Source organism: Nicotiana sylvestris, chromosome 2 (genome assembly GCF_000393655.2).
Source record: "Nicotiana sylvestris chromosome 2, ASM39365v2, whole genome shotgun sequence".
Lineage (NCBI taxonomy): Eukaryota > Viridiplantae > Streptophyta > Magnoliopsida > Solanales > Solanaceae > Nicotiana > Nicotiana sylvestris.
The window spans coordinates 179,167,454-179,190,531 of NC_091058.1; the positions used below are offsets into that span (position 1 = coordinate 179,167,454).

The 23,078-nt window shown below is 37.8% G+C and overlaps 1 protein-coding gene across 1 annotated transcript; it reads right to left on the reverse strand.

Moving 5' to 3' along the window:
• Positions 1-22,172: 22,172 nt before the first annotated feature.
• LOC138886015 (uncharacterized) lies at positions 22,173-22,619 on the reverse strand. The gene has a single exon (XM_070167036.1). The coding sequence runs from the start codon at positions 22,617-22,619 to the stop codon at positions 22,173-22,175; it is 447 nt and encodes a 148-aa protein (XP_070023137.1).
• Between the last annotated feature and the right edge of the window lie 459 nt (positions 22,620-23,078).

Genomic DNA, 23,078 nt, shown 5'->3' on the forward strand with positions numbered 1-23,078 from the left:
AAGTTTCATATTAGACGAAATCTGTAAATGAGTGCGCACAATACCTCACTTTGAACGATCATATCTCCATTTCTATAAGAATTTGTGTGATTCATAACCTATCAAATTAAAGCCCTTTGAGTCTAGTTTCCAACGCAACAAACCGTTTGTCATTTGGAGCTGTATACAAAAAGTTATCACCATTTTACTGAGCAGGTGTCACTAGCGCGAACATTAGCGAGAAGTCGCGCATTATGCTGAGTATTCTGCCTCCCGCGCGCGAACATAGCGCGAGCTCGCGCGCGTGGAAGGTTTTTAAATATCCTAAAGACCGGAAATAAGAGAATTTGAGTCATTTCTCAAGCTTAGGGCTTCCTCTACACCCCCAACTCGACCAAGGCATTCAATTGCACTCCTAAGGTGGGTTTTTAAGTGTGTTTTCATGGTGATTTCACTTCTCAATCACTAGTTACTGTAAGCACGTGATTTTTGCCCTATATGAGAATTACTCCCAAAAAATTCAAAATAAAATGATTTTCCTTGGTGTGAAATTTTGTGAGATTTTGTGATATTTTGGATAATTATTTGTATTTGTCTGTGTTTGTTTATTTGTTAAATTAATAAAAAATACAAAAATATGTCGCATTTGCATGTAGGATTTAATTCTATAATTGTTACTAATTAAATTTGTTTACAAAAAATGAAAATTACAAAAATAGGCATCTTTTGCATTTTTAGCATTTAATGTCCAAATATACAATTTTATGCTTAATTATTACTTAATTGTGCGTTAATTGTTATTGGGAGTTAATTTGCGCTTTTATAACTTAATTTAGTTCTTAATAATAGTTTAAGTATTTTTATAATTTAGTTTTAGAGAAATAAAAGAAGAAAAGAGAGCGAAAATATAAAGAAAGTCGGAATTGGGCCTCTTCTTCGATTTCAAGCCATAGGCCCAAAAAATGGCCCAATCTTCCCTACGACCCAGTCCATTTCGAACTGGGTCGACCCAGTCCATAACCCAAAAGACCCAAACCCCTTTTGTCTTACATTTTACAAAACAAAACAAAAACTAAAAGAAGAAAACCCTAAAATCTAAACCATCCGCCCCCCTCTCCTATCTTCTTCTTCTTCCTCCAAAGCTCCAACCAAGCATCCATGGCTGCCCTTTACCTTCTTCTTCGACACACCCTCATCGTCCAAACAGCTGCTGCCCAAGCACTTCATCTTCTTCGTCCACCATTGTTGCTCTAGTTCGTCGTCGTTTGGTCGAGCTTCATCTTCTCCGGCAAAACAGTCCGTCGTCGCCACCAGTTGCTTCTGCTTGTGCGTCGACCAGCCCGTTGTTTGTTCCTTCTGTTGTTCGAAGCCCCGTCGCTGCTGCTTCTGTCTCAACAAAACAACCAAACGAACACAGCCATGGACGAGCTTCGACGTCGACCATGTCGTCGTCCATGGCTGTCCGCGCTGCTGCTGTCTCGACGTCGTGCTGCTGCTGCTCGTCGCAGCAGGTGTTGGACGGACTGCTGCTGCTGCTCGTCGCGGCAGTAGCTACGGGCTGCTTCATCTTCTCTTCGTCTTCGTCGTCATTTGTTCGAGCTTTGGTCGAGGCTCGGACAGATTTGTTTACAATCAAAGTTCTTCGTTGATTCATCTCCGGTTAGTTGTTTTTGAGTTTTATTTTGTCCATATTTCGTTTTTATATTTCTAAAAGTTAAAATCGTTAAATATTTGATTCTTGTTTTGTTCGTTGTTTATCGTTGAAATCATTTTTTCTAGTTTGTTCATGTTCATGTGCTTTGTTAAAATTAATTTTCAGATTTCAAAATAGAAGTTTAATTAGTTGTTTTCATGTTTATTTCATGTTTGTATTATTGTTTAAATGAATATTTGTTAGTTTAATATTAGTTAGATACAAATTGAAGTTTAATTAATTGTTTCTTCAATTTGTTTCATGTATTTTATGTATTTTCCGGAAATTGTTAATATTGTTAAGTTCAAGCTTAAGTTCATAATTGTTTCTTCTTAGGTTTTGTTTTGTCATTTGCCTAAAAGAATTTAGTTGTAATAAGGGAAGTATGTTGGTTTTAATCATTTGAATCCATCGTTTTTATTTTTAGATTTAATTCATGTTCATATTATGTTTGTTTGATCTTGAATCCGAAATGTGTATAGTTTGATTTTTTGTTTATCATTTATGATTATCTCTTGAATTTGTCTCATAATCTTGTTTAAGTTTAAGATAGGAATTGTTTGTTGTAATGTTGTTAGAGTAGTTGATTTTAAGTTCAATATTATTGAATTTAGAAATCTAAATATACTTGTTTGTTGTTGTTGTTGAATCCGAAAATAGGATTGTTTGTTGCTAAAATATTGTTCAATCAAATTTTAGTTGTTCTTTGTTGTTCAATTTGTGTTCATGTGATTTGTTGTTGAAATGTTGTTGAAATCATGTTCATGTGCTTTGTTGTTGAAATGTTGAAGAAATCATGTTCATGAAATTTGTTGTTTGAACATTGTTAGAAATTAATCATATTGTCTATATTTTGGTTATGTTTGATTAAATGATGTGTTATAGTTGATGGGTAGTTTGGTAATTTGTAGTACGTTCAGGGGTAGTTTGGTAATTTTAGTAAGGTCGTGAGGGGTAGTTTAGGAATTGTACATTTTGTAATTGTTTATTTGAAGCATGGGGGACAAAATAAAATAGGGTGGTTTGAGATATGGTTATTTAAAATAAAGGGGGGACAAGATTTAATTTTAAGGGGGAATCTTGTATTATTTTAAGTGAAGCATGGGGGACAAAATGAAATGGGGTGGTGTGATATGTTTATTTAATGTAATGGGGATGAGTGGGAAGATAATGGGTTGGGTAGAGAAAAGTATTGATTTAATTGATTAAAAGATTTATGGGATGAGATTATATATATGAAGTCTTGAACACAAGACAAGATAGACAATACAGAGAGAAAAAATAGAAAGAGATAGAGAAAAATACACAGATACGAGAGAGAGAAACAAATCTGAAAATAAGAGAGAGAAAAGGGCTGAACATTTAAGAGATAGAAAATTCCGAAAAATATTTAAGCTTTCAAATAAAAAAAACCTAAGAAAAAAACATTCTGCTTTCTTTTGTTGTTTGAAATTAGAATTAATTGTTGTTTCATAAAAGCTGGAAGCTTTTGTTTTTTTTGGATTACTACTCCACCGGTCTGTTACTGGGTTGTTACTGTTGCTGGGCTATTGTTGCTGTGTTGTACTGATTTTACTGCTGCTGCTGATTCTCATATTCATTTTCTTTTGCTTCCAATATCAGGTACACAACTGAAAAGCTGATTATTGTAATCCGAAATGTGAAGCGTGAATACATATGAAGAATGAAAATTTGAAGTTTTAATTTCGTTTTTTTTTTCTTTGTTCCTTTTGTTGATTGTATTTAAGCTATTTCATGAATTACTAAATAATGACTGGAATAAGAAAATAATATCATAAGTTAGTCTGTAATAAATCGGTTCGGCAAAATAGGTTAATTCACTAGTTATGAAGGCTTCAAGATTATAGGTTGATCATGAACAAGTAGCTAAATTTAGCTAAGACACGAATTTAAATTAAACATCGTAAATTAGGCATTAAGGCATGACTTGAGCTTAAGCAAGATTAGAAGAACGTTTAAGTCTAATAAACTTTCTAATAAGCTTTAGTAATTATGGTTAAATTTAGTTTCAAATGATTGTGAATAATTAATCTCAATAATATTTTTTTTAAAAATAACAATGCTGAGTTTTAATCTAGCTATATTTGTTTATTTTGAATATTAGTTGTTGAATTTTTATTTAATTTATAATTTTCGAAATTAAGAATAAAATTCCTTTTTCATCAATATTTGTATGAATCAAGCAATTAGCGTGTCATGTTTTCTTAAATAATAATAATAAAAAAAACGTAATTAATTAGGATTTTCTTTATTCATTTTAGAGACTAATTTTAAATAGCAAAATGTAGTCGCTTTAAGATTTATCCATTTAGGAAAATAAATGAGATGAGCCTCGCTTAATAAAATGTATAGATTGCGGGGCCCTCAATAAATGTACATTTAATTGCTTAGAATTAAGGAGGAGTCGTTTAGCAAATTTCACGGCCCTACCCCAAAGTAATAAATCGCTAATTGCTTTAGGCGCGATATAATAATAATACATTCTTAAACACGGGTATGCATTTATGCGACCCAAATCCAAATCCCAAAACATTGAATAAAAATACGTTCCGGATCGTGGATGCATTTTATGTGACCCAATCCAAAGACATGTTTTTAAACGATGTTCACATTCTTTAAAAAATATAATAATGAAAGCGGTAAAAAGATAAAACTTGCACATGAGTCCATATTTGTATAAAATCAGATAATCAAGCCAAATATAACAGTTGAGCGACCGTGCTAGAACCACGGAACTCGGGAATGCCTAACACCTTCTCCCGGGTTAACAGAATTCCTTATCCGGATTTCTGGTGCGCAGACTGTAATACAGAGTCATTCTTTTCCTCGATTCGGGATTAAAATAGGTGACTTGGGACACCCTAAATCTCCCAAGTGGCGACTCTGAAATAAAGAAATAAATCCCGTTTCGACTGTCCTTTAATTGAAAAAACTCCCTTGCACCCTCGCGGGGGCGGAAAAAGGAGGTGCGACAGTTACAACATGATTTTGATTGGGTTTCATAGGGTTTCTTCAAAATCTTAAGAACACCCCAAATTTGTCTTTCAAGATTTGGTCTACAAGAGGTAATCCTACACCTTAGACTTACATATACAGAGTTATTATGGAAATATGAGTATGGATTAAGTATTGTAACTCATGGGATGGGGATTGGAAGTCATAGGTGCCTAACCTAGGTTGTGTTGGTATTGTAGAGATTGTGAGGTGGGTTATTGGGGTATGATTCTTGGGGTAATAGTATTATGTATACATGCATGTACAAATTAGGTTTGTGGGAAGATTGATGAATATAAATAAGTAAAGATTGGGTTGGGGAAAGAAGAAAATCTTGTAAAAGGAATTTAAAATCAAGATGCTCAACTAGTGTTTGATAAAATGCTCAAATGAGCTGAAACCATGAATACCTTCCTAATTTGTGTTAATTTTGTTATGTCTCAAGTAGATTGGGATTGCTAGAATTTTCGAAACGTCGTAGTAACTTAAGGAAAGCTCAAACGAGGTATGTATGGCTAACTTTGACCTTTGTAAAGTCACATTGTTTGGTGTACGAATATTTGGTATGTGATATCTACGTGGATTATTTGTAGAATTCTCGTGATTGGTATGATTTGATTGTTCATGGTTAAGTCTCCCGATATAATGGTGTACGTAATTGGCAATAAACCAAATGTGTGATTGTGAATGTGTTATGCGGTAAGAGTTGAGAAACAAATGATGGAAGGAAATCGTAAATGATGCAGTTGGAACAACTGTGGTAAGAACATATATGGCTTTTATTGGCAATTATCGCGGTGACATAAAATGCATATGAGTTGTTGAATATGATGGAAATAGTATTGATGGCTATAGAAATTCTTTGAGAATTATTGTTGTGTTGTTTGTGAATTGTGATTGTTCGGTGGGATCGGGTTGCGCGCCGCAACACGAAGTAATAAGGTATGGGTTGTGGTGATAAGGGTGGCCGAGGTAATAAGGGTGGAAAAGTGATCGAAATCACTATTGAAATGAAAATATGAGAAAGTTGTGAAATCATTGATGTGAAAATGTTGAAGGGGAAATGGAGAGATTGTAACTTGTTTGGCTTGATGGTTTTCTTTCATGTGTATTTGATTGTTGGTTCCATGACTACTTGTTACTTGTGTATGGTTTGAGTTTACTTAGGGCAAGTTTGTTCATACATACCAGTACAATTCAAATGTGTTGACGTCCCTTTTGCCGGAGGCGCTACATTCGTGTTATGATTGTAGGTGGATCCATAGCAGGTACTCCAGTCCACTGACCGTAGCTCCCCTTCACTTTTCGCCAGAAGCATTGGTGAGCCCTTTTCCTCCAGGGACCTTGCGTGGCTCATGCCGTTTTTATTTCGGAGTCTTGTTTTGGTTTTTGGTGCAAGGTATAGCCGGAGCCTTGTTACCGGAAAGTATTGTATCACTCTTTTGTATCCCTAGAGGCTCCGTAGATAGGAAATATGGGTTATGTACTTATGTATTTTGGGCAGTATAACTTTTAAACCACGCTAAGTAACTATGTATGTTATGTAAATCTCGTAAGAATGTGTTTAAATTTATAAATGGCTATTTCACTTGGTTAATGGGAAATGGACACGCGAGGTATCACGTGGAATAGGAAAGGCACCCAGGTCCAGTTGGTTGGGGCTGCCCGGTCGAGCGTCGGTCGCGCCCCTCAGTTTTGGGGCGTGGCAAACTTGGTATCAGAGCCTAAGGTTTTAATGTGTCCTAGGATGTCTTGGAGCCGTGTCTAGTAGAGTCCTTCTTATCGGTGTGTTGTCAACCACATCTATAAGTTGGAGGCTATTCAGACATTTAGGAATTTCACCCTTCTTTGATACTCCAATCGTGCGATAGAGCTCAAGTTAGGGAGCTGAATTCCTCTCTAAGTCTTATTCTCAAGATTGGTAACCTTGATGCCATAATCCGCGAATTAGAAGCATGTAAGGAGGGATTGATCCCATCATTGAGTCCGAGTGGATTGCCCAAGGACTTGTAGGATAATGTATTGAGCTGTGGATGGATTGGTAAAACATATTTCTAAGAGGGGAGTGTCCTGGTCCCTATTGATGTCTCTTCACCATCAGATCATATAGTATATCAGTATGTTACCTACGTACGTTAGGGATGTGGAGTCGATGGGTATCGATTAAGCTATTGCCCTATCAACCTAACGTCATTAAGGGAGTCAAATGAAAATTTCTACTCATTGTATATGTACATCCATATTGAAGAGTTCTCATAAACATGGTCTTAACAAGGTGTTGAATAACAAAACATTGTGTGTATCGACTCTTTGAACGAAACGCACTATTCGTGAATCCATTCTATTATGAATTCTCTTATTTACATTCTTGTGGAATTAAGTTCTATAATTATGCCCTTGAATTAAGTTATAACTCTAAGATTGATACTTCACACTTGCTTTTCCTAAATTCTCACCAAGGGACTATATCCGATGAATTTCTTACAGAATCTTTTATTTAAATGGACAAAATCTACTCGTTTGTGCCTATACTTGCACCGTCGTAAAGTTTACCTATGTGGTGTCAAGTTCCATGCAAAGCATCCCAGCGTTGCGATCCTGCTCGAGTCACTCTTTTACTCAGTTTTGTATATGGCTTATATGGTTTGAACAGTCAATCTACTCTCTTGCGAATATCATCATGAAAGCTTCTCACTGCCTAGTAACATAAGAGCATACCTTAACACCTCACATGAGTGCATGTCAATCGAAATGGTCACCGTGTGCATAAAGTCTATCTGAAATTTGAGATCCTCATATCCACATCATAGGAAGATCATGTGTCGCCATAACTTTCGTGTCCACTTGGGACATGCCTCAGTAAGTAGCTCACTTTGTCCTAGTATTGTGGTTGCTCATGGCATGGTCGTATATTGCAGTTGGGAGTTAATATAGCAGAAGCATGTCCATCTCATAACAAATGTTTACCTTCTCCTTACACCTCCATAACATGTGTTCATTGTGTTCTTTAGTTAGTGAATTCATTGTACCAGTTTCCCCACACTTGTTCGATAACCATGAGAGAACATATCCTACTATGAGTCATTGTAACACTTTTTGTCTCGTAAGGACCCTTACTAGGCTCTCCGTCAAGATCAAGCACACCTTTGGGGGTTATTATAGCACAACGCCTATTTCTCGTATTCTTCTGTATTTCATTAGCATCTGGGTAGTTCTCAAGTTAAAATCCATGAAGAACTCATTATGAACATCTGCAAACTCTCCATGATTATTCTATACTATCTCATTGGGATCTCATATCACTTCAAGTTCATCAAGGGTTGATAGTATGCCGCAATTACTGAAATTGAATGATCTCTTTCCGATAATGGATTATCTACACTTGTGCTAGTCCAATGATCTGCTTATCAGTCTAACTCCCACCTTTAGGTTTTCGGTTGACAAAGGAGAAATACACCTAGTAACACATTCATATGTCAAAGCCTTTCTCTCCGTTAAGTCTTATAGCATCTCCCAAAGTGGTTTGCAATAGCTAGTTATGTGGAAGTGTGTTGTAGTGCTTTATTATAAAGTAGATTTGCTAAAAATAATTGGATTTTAGAATTCCAGAGCTATACATCACGTGACTTCATACAGAGATCTTCTTTCAAAAATGTAGCTTCTTGTAATCGCTTTATATTACCACCATTCCTAGTGATTACAATGTAAAAGGACTTCCATAAGGCTCTTTCACTTTCTTTTCATTTTTCTTGCATCGTGTGTTGTTTACCCATAATCTTCAATGCGATATTATCTCAATATCTTGACTAGTCATCCAACTATACGATTCGATTATATTCACCTCATTTTTTTTACACTCTACAAGCACCCGTTTCTAAAAGGACACTGAAAGTAGGTAAATCCCCCTTTATTATGGACTTCTAATATCTTTGACTTAGTTTAAGCTTGTTGGTTCCAAATGGTTCTCATTAGTTTTGCTACACTAATATCTATTTCATCTGATAACTCTCATTGTAAAATTCATTTATGTTTCATGGCATCAAAGAGGAAGTCTGGTAGCATTAAGGAAGGGGACATATTCCTTTAGTTGGAATAAGTAATTATTGTTGGTATTCTTTGTAGGTGTTCTTCTAACAACCATTTACCTGCTCTGCTTATCCATGTGACTAGATAACTCAGGTTACTTCTCCTCGATAAATGCAATAAGACGTCTCATTCATTCGAACTTATCCATGTGGGAACTTTGAGGCCTTGTTTCATACCAATAATGGTTTTAAGTACTTTATTGCCATTGTTGACGATTTTATAGGACTACGAGGGCTTGTCTCTTGGATTTCAAAAAAAAAGTAAGTAATGATTTTCCTTAAAGTTCGAGATTTAATTGCCATAATTTCAAACCAAAGTGTATACCTTTTTCCAAAGTCTTAAATGGGTCGGATTGGATGGGTTACATGGCTTTCTTCTCACTCGACCTCTAGAATAATTGACTATATCATTGTCATGAGAGGGGAGTTTTTCTACCCTTGGTATTACACCTCCTTGGGTGAATAAGAGTGTCATTTGTCTTTCTCCTCGGGGCATCATGTTTACCATTAGAATGACTCTAACCAGTACATGATTTCATCCCAACATTTAGATGTCCGAGCTATGTGGTTTTACTCGTGAAAGGGGGGTGAGATTAGATGCCCTCAAATTTTTGCACATATTATGAGCATATTGATTTGGAAGACAAGTTGCCATATATTTAGTTCTATCATATAGGATCAACTATCAGGATGGGTTAAGCTGTTTGAAATATGATAATCTCATAAGTGTTCAACTTCATTTTCATCCTCATAGGCTTACGACATAGATTCCTTGTGTCAGCTAACGTCAGGAGTGTAATTCCACTTCATGTATTTTGAATCCCATATCGCATTCAAGGTACCAGAGCATGAATTGATTTTCACTTCACCCTAGGAAACGACTGGGTCATGTACTTGAATATTCCTCCTTAATGATTCCTATTGCCAATGTATTACTTACCCCTATACCTCATTTGTGTAATAATTGACGTCGTCACAATAATTAACCATGTCAGCATTATTAGTCGTAACTTTCGCGTCCCTTAGCATATAACCTCAAAAAAAAATACTCTACTCAGCGCATTAATAGATTCCTGAATAGCTCCAGCCTAATCTTGAACTCTATTGTTCCTCATTGTATTAGGTCCACTGGGTATTGTAAGATCAGACAAGTCAAATAGGAAGTTTCGCAGTGTGATCACATTTATATTTAATAGGTATTTTTATGGTCAGTTTATAATAACACATCTAAGAGTAATTGTTGAAGGTCATCATGGGTTTAGTGTGAGTGTTCGTCTAGAGATTTAGAGTTTGGAGGGTGAGCAGGCTATTCTCAATATTTTCCCCTGAAGATGTTATGTGAGTTGATAATGAAGATTGCATAAGTGTATTCCACATTAGGCCGCACTAGGAGTATGAAGTGTTCCCATAGTTGTCCGCCATATATCTTGTGGATTCATATGTCTATGTCTAAGAAGGTAGGTGGAGATCATTGTGTATCATTCCGGTGGAAATTATTGAAGGTGAAGTCAGTGGATGGTTAGCTTATGCGAAATATCTACTTGTTATCCTTGTTAAGTAAGTTTAGGGGTCGAAATTACTCCCGTGAATGTGTTCTAGCGAAGTCTGTAGATATGAGAGGCAATTGAGGGCCGAGAGTGTTGTGGGAATAAAATATTTTCTCTTGATTGCATAGCAGTTGGTTTTGATTTGAAAGGTACCTTCTAGGTGATATGATTTAAAAATGTGCAGTCCATGCCCAAGTATCATCATGATAAAGTAGTGTTTGTAATGCTGAGGTTCTTGTCATTGATATATACATTATGGTGCTTTGTCGAGCTATGGATGAGTTTTTAGAATGGTTTTGGGTGATTCTCTAACAGGTGGATAAGCCTAGTTACAAAGGGAACTCTGCGAAAATTTTCGAAAATTTAAGGAGTTAGCCAAATTCGGGGCTGTTGATATATTTCATAATGTGAAAAAGCAGAAGTTACATAAGGATGACTAATGAGTGAAAATTGATCCTCATTCGAGGACGAATGATCTTAGGGGGGGGGGGAGAATGTAAAGCCCCAGAAAAAAAAATTGCTTAGTAATTTAAGATTTCGTGGTGCCAAGGTAGGCCAAATATTTTATCTTGCGTGCAAATGAGGATTAAGGATATTATGGATATCAATTGGATATGTTAAGAAGTGTATAAGTCATATTAGAGGTGAATTGGGGTCCAAGGAGAGGCCTAAGTCTAAGCCAAGTTATAAAAGTTTAATATTAGACGAAATATGTAAATGAGTGCGCACAAGACCTCACTTTAAACGATCATATCTCCAGTTATATAAGGAGTTGTGTGATTCATAACATATCAAATTAAATCCCTTTGAGTGTAGTTTCCAGCGCAACAAACCGTTTATCATTTGGAGCTGTATACAGAAAGTTATGACCATTTTACTAAGCAGGTGTCACTAGCGCAACATTAGCGCGAAGTCGCGCATTATGCTGAGTATTCTGCCTCCCGCGCGCAAACATAGCGCGAGCTCGCGCGCGTGGAAGGTTTTTAAATATCCTAAAAACTTGAAATAAGAGAATTTGAATCATTTCTCAAGCTTAGGGCTTCCTCTACACCCCCAACTCGACCAAGGCATCCAATTGCACACCTAAGGTGAATTTTTAAGTGTGTTTTCATGGTGATTTCACTTCTCAATCACTAGTTACAACATGATTTTGATTGGGTTTCATAGGGTTTCTTCAAAATCTCAAGAACACCCCAAATTTGTCTTTCAATATTTGGTCTACAAGAGGTAATCCTACACCTTAGACTTACATATATGGAGTTATTATGGAAATATGAGTATGGATTAAGTATTGTAACTCATGGGATGGGGATTGGAAGTCATAGGTGCCTAACCTAGGTTGTGTTGGTATTGTAGAGATTGTGAGGTGGGTTATTGGGGTATGATTCTTGGGGTAATAGTATTATGTATACATGCATGTACAAATTAGGTTTGTGGGAAGATTGATGAATATAAATAAGTAAAGATTGGGTTGGGGAAAGAAGAAAATCTTGTAAAAGGAATTTAAAATCAAGATGCTCAACTAGTGTTTGATAAAATGCTCAAATGAGCTGAAACCATGAATACCTTCCTAATTTGTGTTAATTTTGTTATGTCTCAAGTAGATTGGGATTGCTAGAATTTTCGAAACGTCGTAGTAACTTAAGGAAAGCTCAAACGAGGTATGTATGACTAACTTTGACCTTTAAAAAGTCACTTTGTTTGGTGTACGAATATTTGGTATGGGATATCTACATGGATTATTTGTGGAATTCTTGTGATTGGTATGATTTGATTGTTCGTGGTTAAGTCTCCCGATATAATGGTGTACGTAATTGGCAATAAACCAAATGTGTGATTGTGAATGTGTTATGTGGTAAGAGTTGAGAAACAAATGATGGAAGGAAATCGTAAATGATGCAGTTGGAACAACTGTGGTAAGAACATATATGGCTTGTATTGGCAATTATCGCGGTGACATAAAATGCATATGAGTTGTTGAATATGATGGAAATAGTATTGATGGCTATAGAAATTCTTTGAGAATTGTTGTTGTTGTTGTTGTTGTGTTGTTTGTGAATTATGAATTTTCGGTGGGATCGGGTTGCGCGCCGCAACACGAAGTAATAAGGTGTGGGTTGTGGTGATAAGGGTGGCCAAGGTAATAAGGGTGGCCGAGGTAATAAGGGTGGAAAAGTGATTGAAATCACTATTGAAATGAAAATATGAGAAAGTTGTGAAATCATTGATGTGAAAATGTTGAAGGGGAAGTGGAGAGATTGTAACTTGTTTGGCTTGATGGTTTTATTTCATGTGTATTGATTGTTGGTTCCATGACTACTTGTTACTTGTGTATGGTTTGAGTTTACTTAGGGCAAGTTTCTTCATACATACCAGTACAATTCAAATGTGCTGACGTCCCTTTTGTCGGCGGCGCTATATTCGTGTTATGATTGTAGGTGGATCCATAGCAGGTACTCCAGTCCACCAACCGTAGCTCCCCTTCACTTTCCGCCAGAATCATTGGTGAGCCCTTTTCCTCCCGGGGCCTTGCGTGGCTCATGCCGCTTTTTATTTCGGAGTCTTGTTTTAGTTTTTGGTGCAAGGTATAGCCGGATCCTTGTTGCCAGAAAGTATTGTATCACTCGTTTGTATCCCTAGAGGCTCCGTAGACAAGAAATGTGGGTTATGTACTTATGTATTTTGGGCAGTATAACTTGTAAACCACGCTAAGTAACTATGTATGCTATGTAAATCTCGTAAGAATGTGTTTAAATTTATAAATGGCTATTTCACTTGGTTAATGGGAAATGGAAACGCGGGGTAACACGTGGAATAGGAAAGGCACCTAGGTCCGCTTGGCTGGGGCTGCCCAGTCGAGCGCCGGTCGCGCCCCTCGGTTTTGGGGCGTGACACGCACCCTAGCTTACGAGCTACCTACATATCCCTGATTTTAAAGATATCAGACCATATGTAGTTTAGGATCCGTCGGCGTACTATGCCGATGAAGACTTTTCTAGAACGGATGCAATATCTAGGGTAGGGTGAGTGACAGGTTTACGGGGATGATTAAGGCTTGATATGGCTGCGGGGACTGGAGCGGGATCGCTCCTGCCGGGATGGTCGTTGCTCACCGATTTACTTGTAATGAAACAATACAAGTGTATTCTGTGCATAAATTTAAACATGATGCAAATTCTTGTTGGACTATGAATGTTGTCTTTGGACAGTTAGAATGACGTCTTTAGACCATGACGTCCTGGCCCATGAAATGTATGATGAAGGATTCGCTGGCCATGAAATAATGCTCTCGGGCTATGAGGATGGTGCCTCCAAACCATGATGCCTTTGAATAATTATATGCAAAAGATCAAAAGAGATCCTCAGGCCATGACATGGTGTTCTCGGGCTATGAAGATGGTGCCTCCGAACGAGACGCCTTTGGATGAGTTGGTGATATTTCAGCCCATGAAAGATGCAGTAGTATGATGCGGACAAGACAGAACTTAGTCTTGCGAATTGAAGGGTAGATCTTAGCCCGTAAGAGAAACGAAATAAACGATGCTTGAGATAGTGGTTAGTGTCGAAGAAAATTGGAGGCAGAGCTTAGCCTCGGAAGGCTGAATGATAGCCTTATGCAAAGATGTGAATGCAGATGGAGGTAGAGCTTAGGAAGGCAGAATTGTAGCCTTATACAAGATACAGATGGAGACATCATTTAGTCTTGGAAGGCAGAGTGGTAGCCTTATGCAACAATGCAAATGGAGACAGCGTTTAGTCTCAAAAGGCAGAAAGTTAGCCTTATGCAGATCGAAAGGTAGAATAGTAGCCTTATGCAAGAATGCATATGAAGACATCGTTTAGTCTCAGAAGGCAGAAAGGTAGCCTTGTGCAGATCGGAAGGTAGAATAGTAGCCTTATGCAAGAATGCAGATGGAGACATCATTTAGTCTCATAGGCAAAAAGGTAGCCTTATGCAGATTGGAAGGCAGAATAGTAGCCTTATGCAAGAATGCAGATGGAGACAGTGTTTAGTCTCGGAAGGCAGAATGGTAGCCTTATGCAAAATGAAATAATGAATGATAGCAGAGTTTTCTTAGTTGAAAGCATATTACGATATTGTGATTACTGAGAGCATTGTGACAGACGAAACATCACTGTTGTGTACGGATAGCAAATGTTGGTAAGTGCAAAGGTTCTGAGAGTTGTATTCCTGAATAATGTTTGTCCCATGGGTGTATAGTATGTTTGATGATTTTCACAATCCTAGTGCCTGCATCGAAAGAAAAATCGTGTGTTTTGTAAGGGGGAAGGTCAGTTCGTATCCCTGCTGGCTTTGCTTGACATGCTCGACTTTGATCTAGTGATACTGTCTGTATCATTGGGGTAGCGTTGCTAAACAAAGCAATTTCACTAATAAATATGCATGATTTTGTAAAAGTAAGTGTATAATGAAAAATAGCTTTTAGATGAACCGATGATTATGACGTGGTTCGGGACATTGCAACCTCTCTTGCTAGGAACTTTGAGGGTCCTCCTCAAAATTTTGCCCTAGTTTAATGGGTTGACATTTCTGTCTGTTGCTCGTGTGACGATCAGCTGAAATTACTTCGGAATTTTGAGGGTCTTCCTCAAAATTCTGCCCCAATTTCCAATTGTGGGAGGAAATGAAATTTTTATTGAATTGTGACCGAACCCATAGGGCTGCCTACGTATCCCCTCTTAAAAGAGAATCGGGTCAGGCATAGTTCAATTTACATCATAGGCAAGGATCCAGCCTCAAGTCCTCCAGATTGGCCTAACATCAAACTCACAGCGATTACGTCTCGCCCTTCAACCGAGGAATTACAAGCCATCAAGGCATATCTAATACTGAGCGCTCGTTCGCGCATACGAACAGTTGGATGGAATTGTAAGTGTTACTTTTTTTAGCTGAATAAAGGACGCACGATAAGAATTCAAGAATATGAAGTTTTCCTAAAGGTTCTGCAGCCTCTCGAGGATAAATACAGACGTCTCCGTACCGATTCGCGAGACTCTACTAAACCTGCTCATGACTCGCGAGACCTAGTAACCTAGGCTCTGATACCAACTTATCACGACCCAATTCCCGAACCTGGTCGTGATGGCGCCTCTCATGAAGACAAGGCCAGCCATTCAACACAATTCATCCTTTTAAGACAATTAATTAACACAATTATAGTATAAACATGGTTTAATAATATCCAATAGTGGAAAGTATAGATAAAATAAGGAAATCCAACCCAACTCAGCCCTAACCGGGGTGTCACAAGTTATGAGCTACTACAGAGTTTACTAAAATTCTACAAAGTATGGAATTAGGATCAAAGTCTGAAGATATCATAAATAACATAAGATAAGGGAGAAAACAGGTATGCGAACGCCATGCAGCTACCTCGATAACTCCGATGAAAACTGAATAGCAGAAAACTCGCTCTATGCCTCAGGAATACCTGTACCTGCACACATGGTGCAGGGAGTAATCTGAGTACTCCGACCTAGTGAGTAATAAATATAAATAATGACTGAAGGTAAGAAAACACGTTAAGGCACACAACAATCTATACAGAAGCAGTGAAATCATTTAAAATAACAATTCAATGAAACATCATGTGAAATTTCTTTTAAACCAGTAAAACAGGTAATTTGGCAGTAAAATGACGAATTGAAATCTGCCCCTCGGGCTCAATATCAAAACAACATGTAGAAATCTGCCCCTCGGGCTCAGTATCAAAATAACAAGTAGAAATCTTCCCTCGGGCTCAGTATCAAAATAATAATTAGAAATCTGCCCCTCGGGCTCAATATCAAAATAATAAGTAGAAATCTGCCCCTCGGGCTCAATATCAAAATAATAAGTAGAAATCTGCCCCTTGGGCTCAGTATCTCAGAACAGTATCAGCCTCTCAGGCTCAGAACAGTATGAATCAACCAGTTAATGAAATAAGAGCATATAATTATTATGGCAGATAATGCAGATAAGGAATAAATGCATGAGTGCAATGCAATGCATATGACAGTACCCTCTGGTACCTACTGCGGCGTGAAGCCCGAGCCCTCCATATTTATTTATCGTCGATGGCGCTCACTAGGGGTGTGTACAGATTCCGGAGGGGCTCCTACAGCCCAAGCGCAATATCAAGCCATCAAATCTAGGCCCTCGGCATCATATCAATGTAACACTGTTGCGGCGCGCAACCCGATCCATGCTCAGTCCAAAAATCATCATAAGCCCCTTGGGCATTCGTAAAACAATAGTTCTCATCCCAAAATATCATTTAGAAATATCATTTAAGTTTTCAAATCTTAGAAAGATTGTTGAGTTTGCAAAACAGTATTTAAAACCTTGGACTGAGATCAAATGATATGCAAAATATGTGAAAACAGTGATATCAATCCCTGAAGGATTCAAATAATTGGCAAGAAGCCCAAATGTAACAATCAAATCTAAGTAAGGATGATTCTCAATTTAGTTCAAGTAGAAAACACGGTAAAAACATCTCTCGGGACGGACCAAGTCACAATCCCCAATGGTGCTCTACCCCACACCCATTATCCGGCGTGCAAGTCACCTCAATATAGCGTTACGATATGAAATTCCGGGGTTTCAAACCCTCAGGACATCATTTACATCAATTACTCACCTCAAGACGGCCAAAAGTCTAGCTCGCTATGCCCTTGCCTCTCGAATTGGCCTCTTCGTGTGTCGAATCTATCCAAAATCAGAATGAATATGTCACATTATGCTGTAGGAAAAATACCCAATCGAAAATAACTTAAAAACTTCAAAATCCCGAAATTTGGCAAAACCCGAGCCCCGAGCCCACTTCTCAAAATTCAGAAAAATTAACATCAACGGATTCCTTATCTCGCCACGAGTCTATACATATAAAATTTACCAAAATCAGACATCAACTCGACCCTCAAATCTTCAAATCTTATTTTCAAATACCTAGGCCTAAATCCCCAATTTACTCCTCAAAAACATATAATCTAGTCGGATTATTCGATGATAATTCAATATTATGGAGTAGAAATGATCACAAGTGACTTACCTCAAGATTTCCCATGATTTCTTGCTCAAAAATCGCCCCAAGCCGTGTTCTTTCACAAGAAAAACGTGAAAATGAACTAAAAAACAAAACAACACTAATAAAGCCCCTTCTGGTCGCTAAAAGACCTTTCCGGTCGCTAAAGGTGCCAAATCTGGTCGCTAAAGGTGCACACCAGAACCTTCTGCACCAACAATATTTATTTTCACTAAAAAGGCTCTAACTCTACCATACGAACTCTGAATTCGATGATTCTTGTTCCTATGAGTCACAAATAATGATACGAATTCGGAGCTCGTTTGCTTAGTGCGATATCCATTTCGCTCGTTAAATAATTAACAGATGTTTCGCATAAAAAACCCAATCGCGACTTGATGAAATTAGACCAAACTTTCTTGATCAGTACTATAATTCATTATCAAAATTCCGGAAGTCTCAAAGTGAAATTTCAATCTCTAGAACTAAAAATGGCTTTTTGGATCATTACGTGCTTATGCTCAAAACGACAAAAATCTTCCAAAAACTCTTCCAAAACTTATCCGAGCCTCATGTGACCCCGACAAAACATGCCAACACACCCCATAACATCATTCAAACTTTTTCCAATCAACAAAACACCTCAAACAAGATCAAAACCATCAATTCACATCGAATTCAAGCCTAAGTTTTCCAAAAACTTCCGAAACACGCATTTGATCAAAAACCCGACCAAATCACCTCCAAATGACATGAAATTTTGCACACACATCCCAAATCACATAATGAAGCTATAGAAACTCTTGGAATTCCATTCCGACCCTTGGATCAAAATCTCACCTATCAACCGGAAATCGCTAAAATACTATTTTCGCCAATTCAAGCCAAATTCCACACCGGACCTCCAAAACCAATTATGATTGTGCTCCTAAGTCATAAATCACCTAATGGAGATAGACAAATCATAAAAATTCCGATCCAATATCATTTACACATAAGTCAACTGTTGATCAAACCTTTCAAATTCAAAGCTTTCAACTGAGACTATTCTTTCAAATTCATTCCGATTTTTTTTTCCTGAAAACCAAAACCAACGATCTACATCAGTCATAATACATAACACGGGGAAGTCATGCCCGAGAACTGGCGATCAAAGCGCAAAAGCTTAAAACGACCGGTCGGGTCGTTACATCCTCCCCCACTTAAACATACGTTCGTCCTCGAACGTTCCAGAGTTATTCTAGAAGCTAACCAATAGCTGAATAACCTTAACAAACACATACACGGGGGTGATCCCATGTCACCCTATCTCATATAGTTTCGATAGCACAATATAACTGAAATTTCACAACACAATCTAGCCCATAACCTTAGAACCACATTTCCATTTCCAAAATCATACACAAGGTCAGAACCTCACATCTATATTCAGAATAAGCCCGAACCAGCTGTAATAACTGATACCTGCAACCTCATGTGCAATTACATGATAGACCACATAACTCAAACGCTTGTAGTGATAACTTCTAATCACAACAGTTGCACACAACACCCGAATACCGATAGAAAAACTCTTATCAACTAAAGTGTCATCTCAACACTTTTACATACTGCCAATGCTAACTAAATCACGCGGTAAGCCATAACCATTTTCCATATCAACCATTCATGAAGCCACTTCTCCTTTGGCAAATGCTACATCAAATTTCTGAGCCGAAGCTCGATATTATCCTTCCAACATGCTGAAATCAAATCCGTTCGTATTCATTAATGATCCCACTAATCTCTTCTAATCCAACACATTATTCTGGTGACATGACACATCAATACAGGCCTAAGCCACCACTCGCACAATACACGCGCCAATAAGCAACAGTTCGAGCATACTCAATTCATGAAAATGACTCAAACGAAAGAGCTGTACCTCAAGCTCACCAGTACCACCACAACACAAGGCTGAGAATCCGTCTCACATCATAGAAATATAAAACACGAATCTAACTCTGAAGGTCATATCTCCACATAGCTTCGCTGCCATGCGCGACCCTATCCAGACACTAGTTCACATGATACGCCCCAAGTCACCATGCTCAAAATCATCAACCAAGTGCAATTTGATATCTAGTACCACCAGTGAATCACCATACTCACGGAGAAGTACATAATACAATGCAATACCGGAAAACCTCACTATTGCACCATCCAGTTACCCCAAAAAGGGAGAATACCTTAAAGAAAAGAGCCACTTTGCAAGTTCCACATGTACCACCCCAACGATATGCTATGGGCTCGTCAATCACAGTTGAACCAAGATATATGAAAAGAATAATAATAACCGGCTCTTCTATAGCTCACATTGAAATCAACCTCATGAGCAACTTAGCTACCAATAACATAATCCACCTGGCACGGTCACAGACCTCCAGTCCAAGCATATCATATAGAATCAATCCAACAACTACACATTTATATGCTAACTGAAACAAGATTCTCATTCTCCTTGACTGGAATAAATAACACTCTATATCGTAGGCATGAGCAAACTGCGCTGTCATAGCTCAAATTAGCAAGTTAACACATAATTAGTAATTACCAACTTTGTTCTAGAATTTAGCATCTTGGAAATCTCAAGTATAGTCCAGATAGTTCTTAACAGAGTTACGAATACGAGAAACATTATACCTTAGCCCAATATCCCACTCTAGGCATATCATAGCCTACGTATCTTCCGAGCATGAATATTAGCTCGGTGCTTGCACACAGGTTCAATCCTCACATATATTATCGCTCATAGCACATAGTTATCATCATCAATTAGTTCAACTAGTGCATCCAAAGAGTTTAGATAAGACACTCACCTCAAACATGCCACAATCCCGAAATAGTATATTTTTAAGAATTCCCCGTCTCCAAATTCCTAGATTATATAAATCACCATAACTGATCACAACCTCAGCATTCAATGACTGACACATCCCTCAAGTACGATCATTTCATGATAATTATTCTTAAACTCTTCCTACAATACATAGCAAGATCGAAATATTGGCAGTCGATCAACCAAGTGGGTGTTGAAATACCAATAAACATTTGATGGTTAAAATATAGTGTGCACCCTTCTAAGGTCTTACCGAGCAGTTATAACATTCATCTAAATACCTGAAACTGACTATTCCATCTAGAACTGTCAAAATCCCGAAATTTGGCAAAACCCGAGCCCCGAGCCCACTTCTCGAAATTCAGAAAAATTAATATCAACGGATTCCTTATCTCGCCACGAGTCTATACATATAAAATTTACCAAAATCAGACATCAACTCGACCCTCAAATTTTCAAATCTTATTTTCAAATCCCTAGGCCTAAATCCCCAATTTACTCCTTAAAAACATGTAATCTAGTCGGATTATTCGATGATAATTCAATATTATGGAGTAGAAATGATCACAAGTGACTTACCTCAAGATTTCTCATGATTTCTTGCTCAAAAATCGCCCCAAGCCGTTTTCTTTCACAAGAAAAACATGAAAATGAACTAAAAAAACAGAACAACACTAATAAAGCCCATTCTGGTCGCTATAAGACCTTTCCGGTCGCTAAAGGTGCCAAATCTGGTCGCTAAAGGTGCAAACCAGAACCTTCTGCACCAGCAATATTTATTTTCACTAAAAAGGCTCTAACTCTACCATACGAACTATGAATTCGATGATTCTTGTTCCTATGAGTCACAAATAATGATACGAACATAGTCTTTCATACGAACTCAATGCGGAGCTCGTTTGATTAGTGCGATATCCATTTCGCTCGTTAAACAATTAACAGATGTTTCGCATCAAAAACCCAATCGCGACTTGATGAAATTAGACCAAACTTTCCAGATCAGTCCTATAATTAATTATCAAAATTCCGGAAGTCTCTAAATGAAATTTCAATCTCTAGAACTAAAAATGGTCCTTTGGATCATTACGTGCTTATGCTCAAAACGACAAAAATCTTCCAAAAACTCTTCCAAAACTTATCCGAGCCTCATGTGACCCCGACCAAACATGCCAACACACCCCATAACATCATTCAAACTTTTTCCAATCAACAAAAAACCTCAAACAACATCAAAACCATCAATTCACATCGAATTCAAGCCTATGTTTTCCAAAAACTTCCGAAACACGCATTTGATCAAAAACCCGACCAAATCACCTCCGAATGACATGAAATTTTGCACACACATCCCAAATCACATAATGAAGCTACAGAAACTCTCGGAATTCCATTCCAACCCTTGGATAAAAATCTCACCTATCAACCGGAAATCGCTAAAATACTACTTTCGCCAATTCAAGCCAAGTTCCACACTGGACCTCCAAAACCAATTACTATCGCGCTCCTAATTCATAAATCACCTAATGGAGCTAGACAAATCATAAAAATTCTGATCCGAGATCATTTACACATAAGTCAACTCTTGGTCAAACCTTTCAAATTCAAAGCTTTCAACTGAGACTATTCTTTTAAATTCATTCCGATTTTTTTTTCCGAAAACCAAAACCAACGATCTACATCAGTCATCATACATAACACGAGGCAAGTCATGCTCGAGAACTGGCGATCAAAGTGCAAAAGCTCAAAACGACCGGTCTGGTAGTTACAGGGAGTGACAACCTCTGTACCATAAACAAGCATATAGGGGATGCCCCAGTTGATGTGAGGACTATGGTACGATACCCTAGAAGAGAAAATGATAAATTCTCGTGTCAATGTCTATGATTCTCTATCATTTTCCTCATCCATCCAAATCTGATGATAACTAGCGAAGCAATCTACGAATGACTATTGCTCATGCTTGGTGCAATTGTCAATCAGGATGTGTATTTTTGGAAAAGGGAAGCCGTCTTTCGGACTGGCCCGATTGAGATCCCCATAGTTGACACAGACTCTGAACTTCCCACCCTTCTTTGGCACTGACACAATGTTGGCCAACCACGTTGGGTATTCTACTACCTTGAGAACCTTAGCTTTGATCTGCTTGTTGACTTCTTCTTTGATTTTTAAACTCATATCAGGCTTGAACTTTCTAAGCTTTCGCTTTACCGGTGGACACGTTGGATTGGTTAGTAGTTTGTGAGCCACGATAGACCTACTTAGACCAGCCATGTCATCATACGACCAGGCGAATATGTCCTCATACTCCTTTAGAAATTCTGTGTGTTCTTTCTTCTTCGATGGTGATAGGTGAATGCTGATTTGCATTTCCTTGGCATTTTCTGCATCTCCCATGTTGACAATTTTGGTCTCGTCCAGGTTGGAATTAGGTCTATTCTCAAAGTTCTCAACCTCTCTGACAATCTCGTCAGGTATGTCATCTTCTTCTAAATCCATGTCCGTTTGTTGCGTTGTCTCATTGCATGTCACAGTCATTGATTCATCAAGACAAGTAATGGTAATGTTGTGTAGGTAAAGTAATGAGAGAAAACGATAGCAATAAGTATTGATTCATAAGAAAAGTCAAAAATGCTTTTGACAAATTGCATAACTGATTTGATCATTGAAGATCTTATTGCGGGAATTGAAAATGCAAAAAGAAAATCATTTAGTAAAATAATGGATAATGCTTCTTTTAGCCTTGCCACCCCGAGGCATGTCGGGCTTTGGTTGTCCTTATGGTCCAATTCTTGAGATAGGCCCCTCCGCTTACAGCCTGTATGGAAGAGCTTTTGGATCTTGTGAAATAAGATG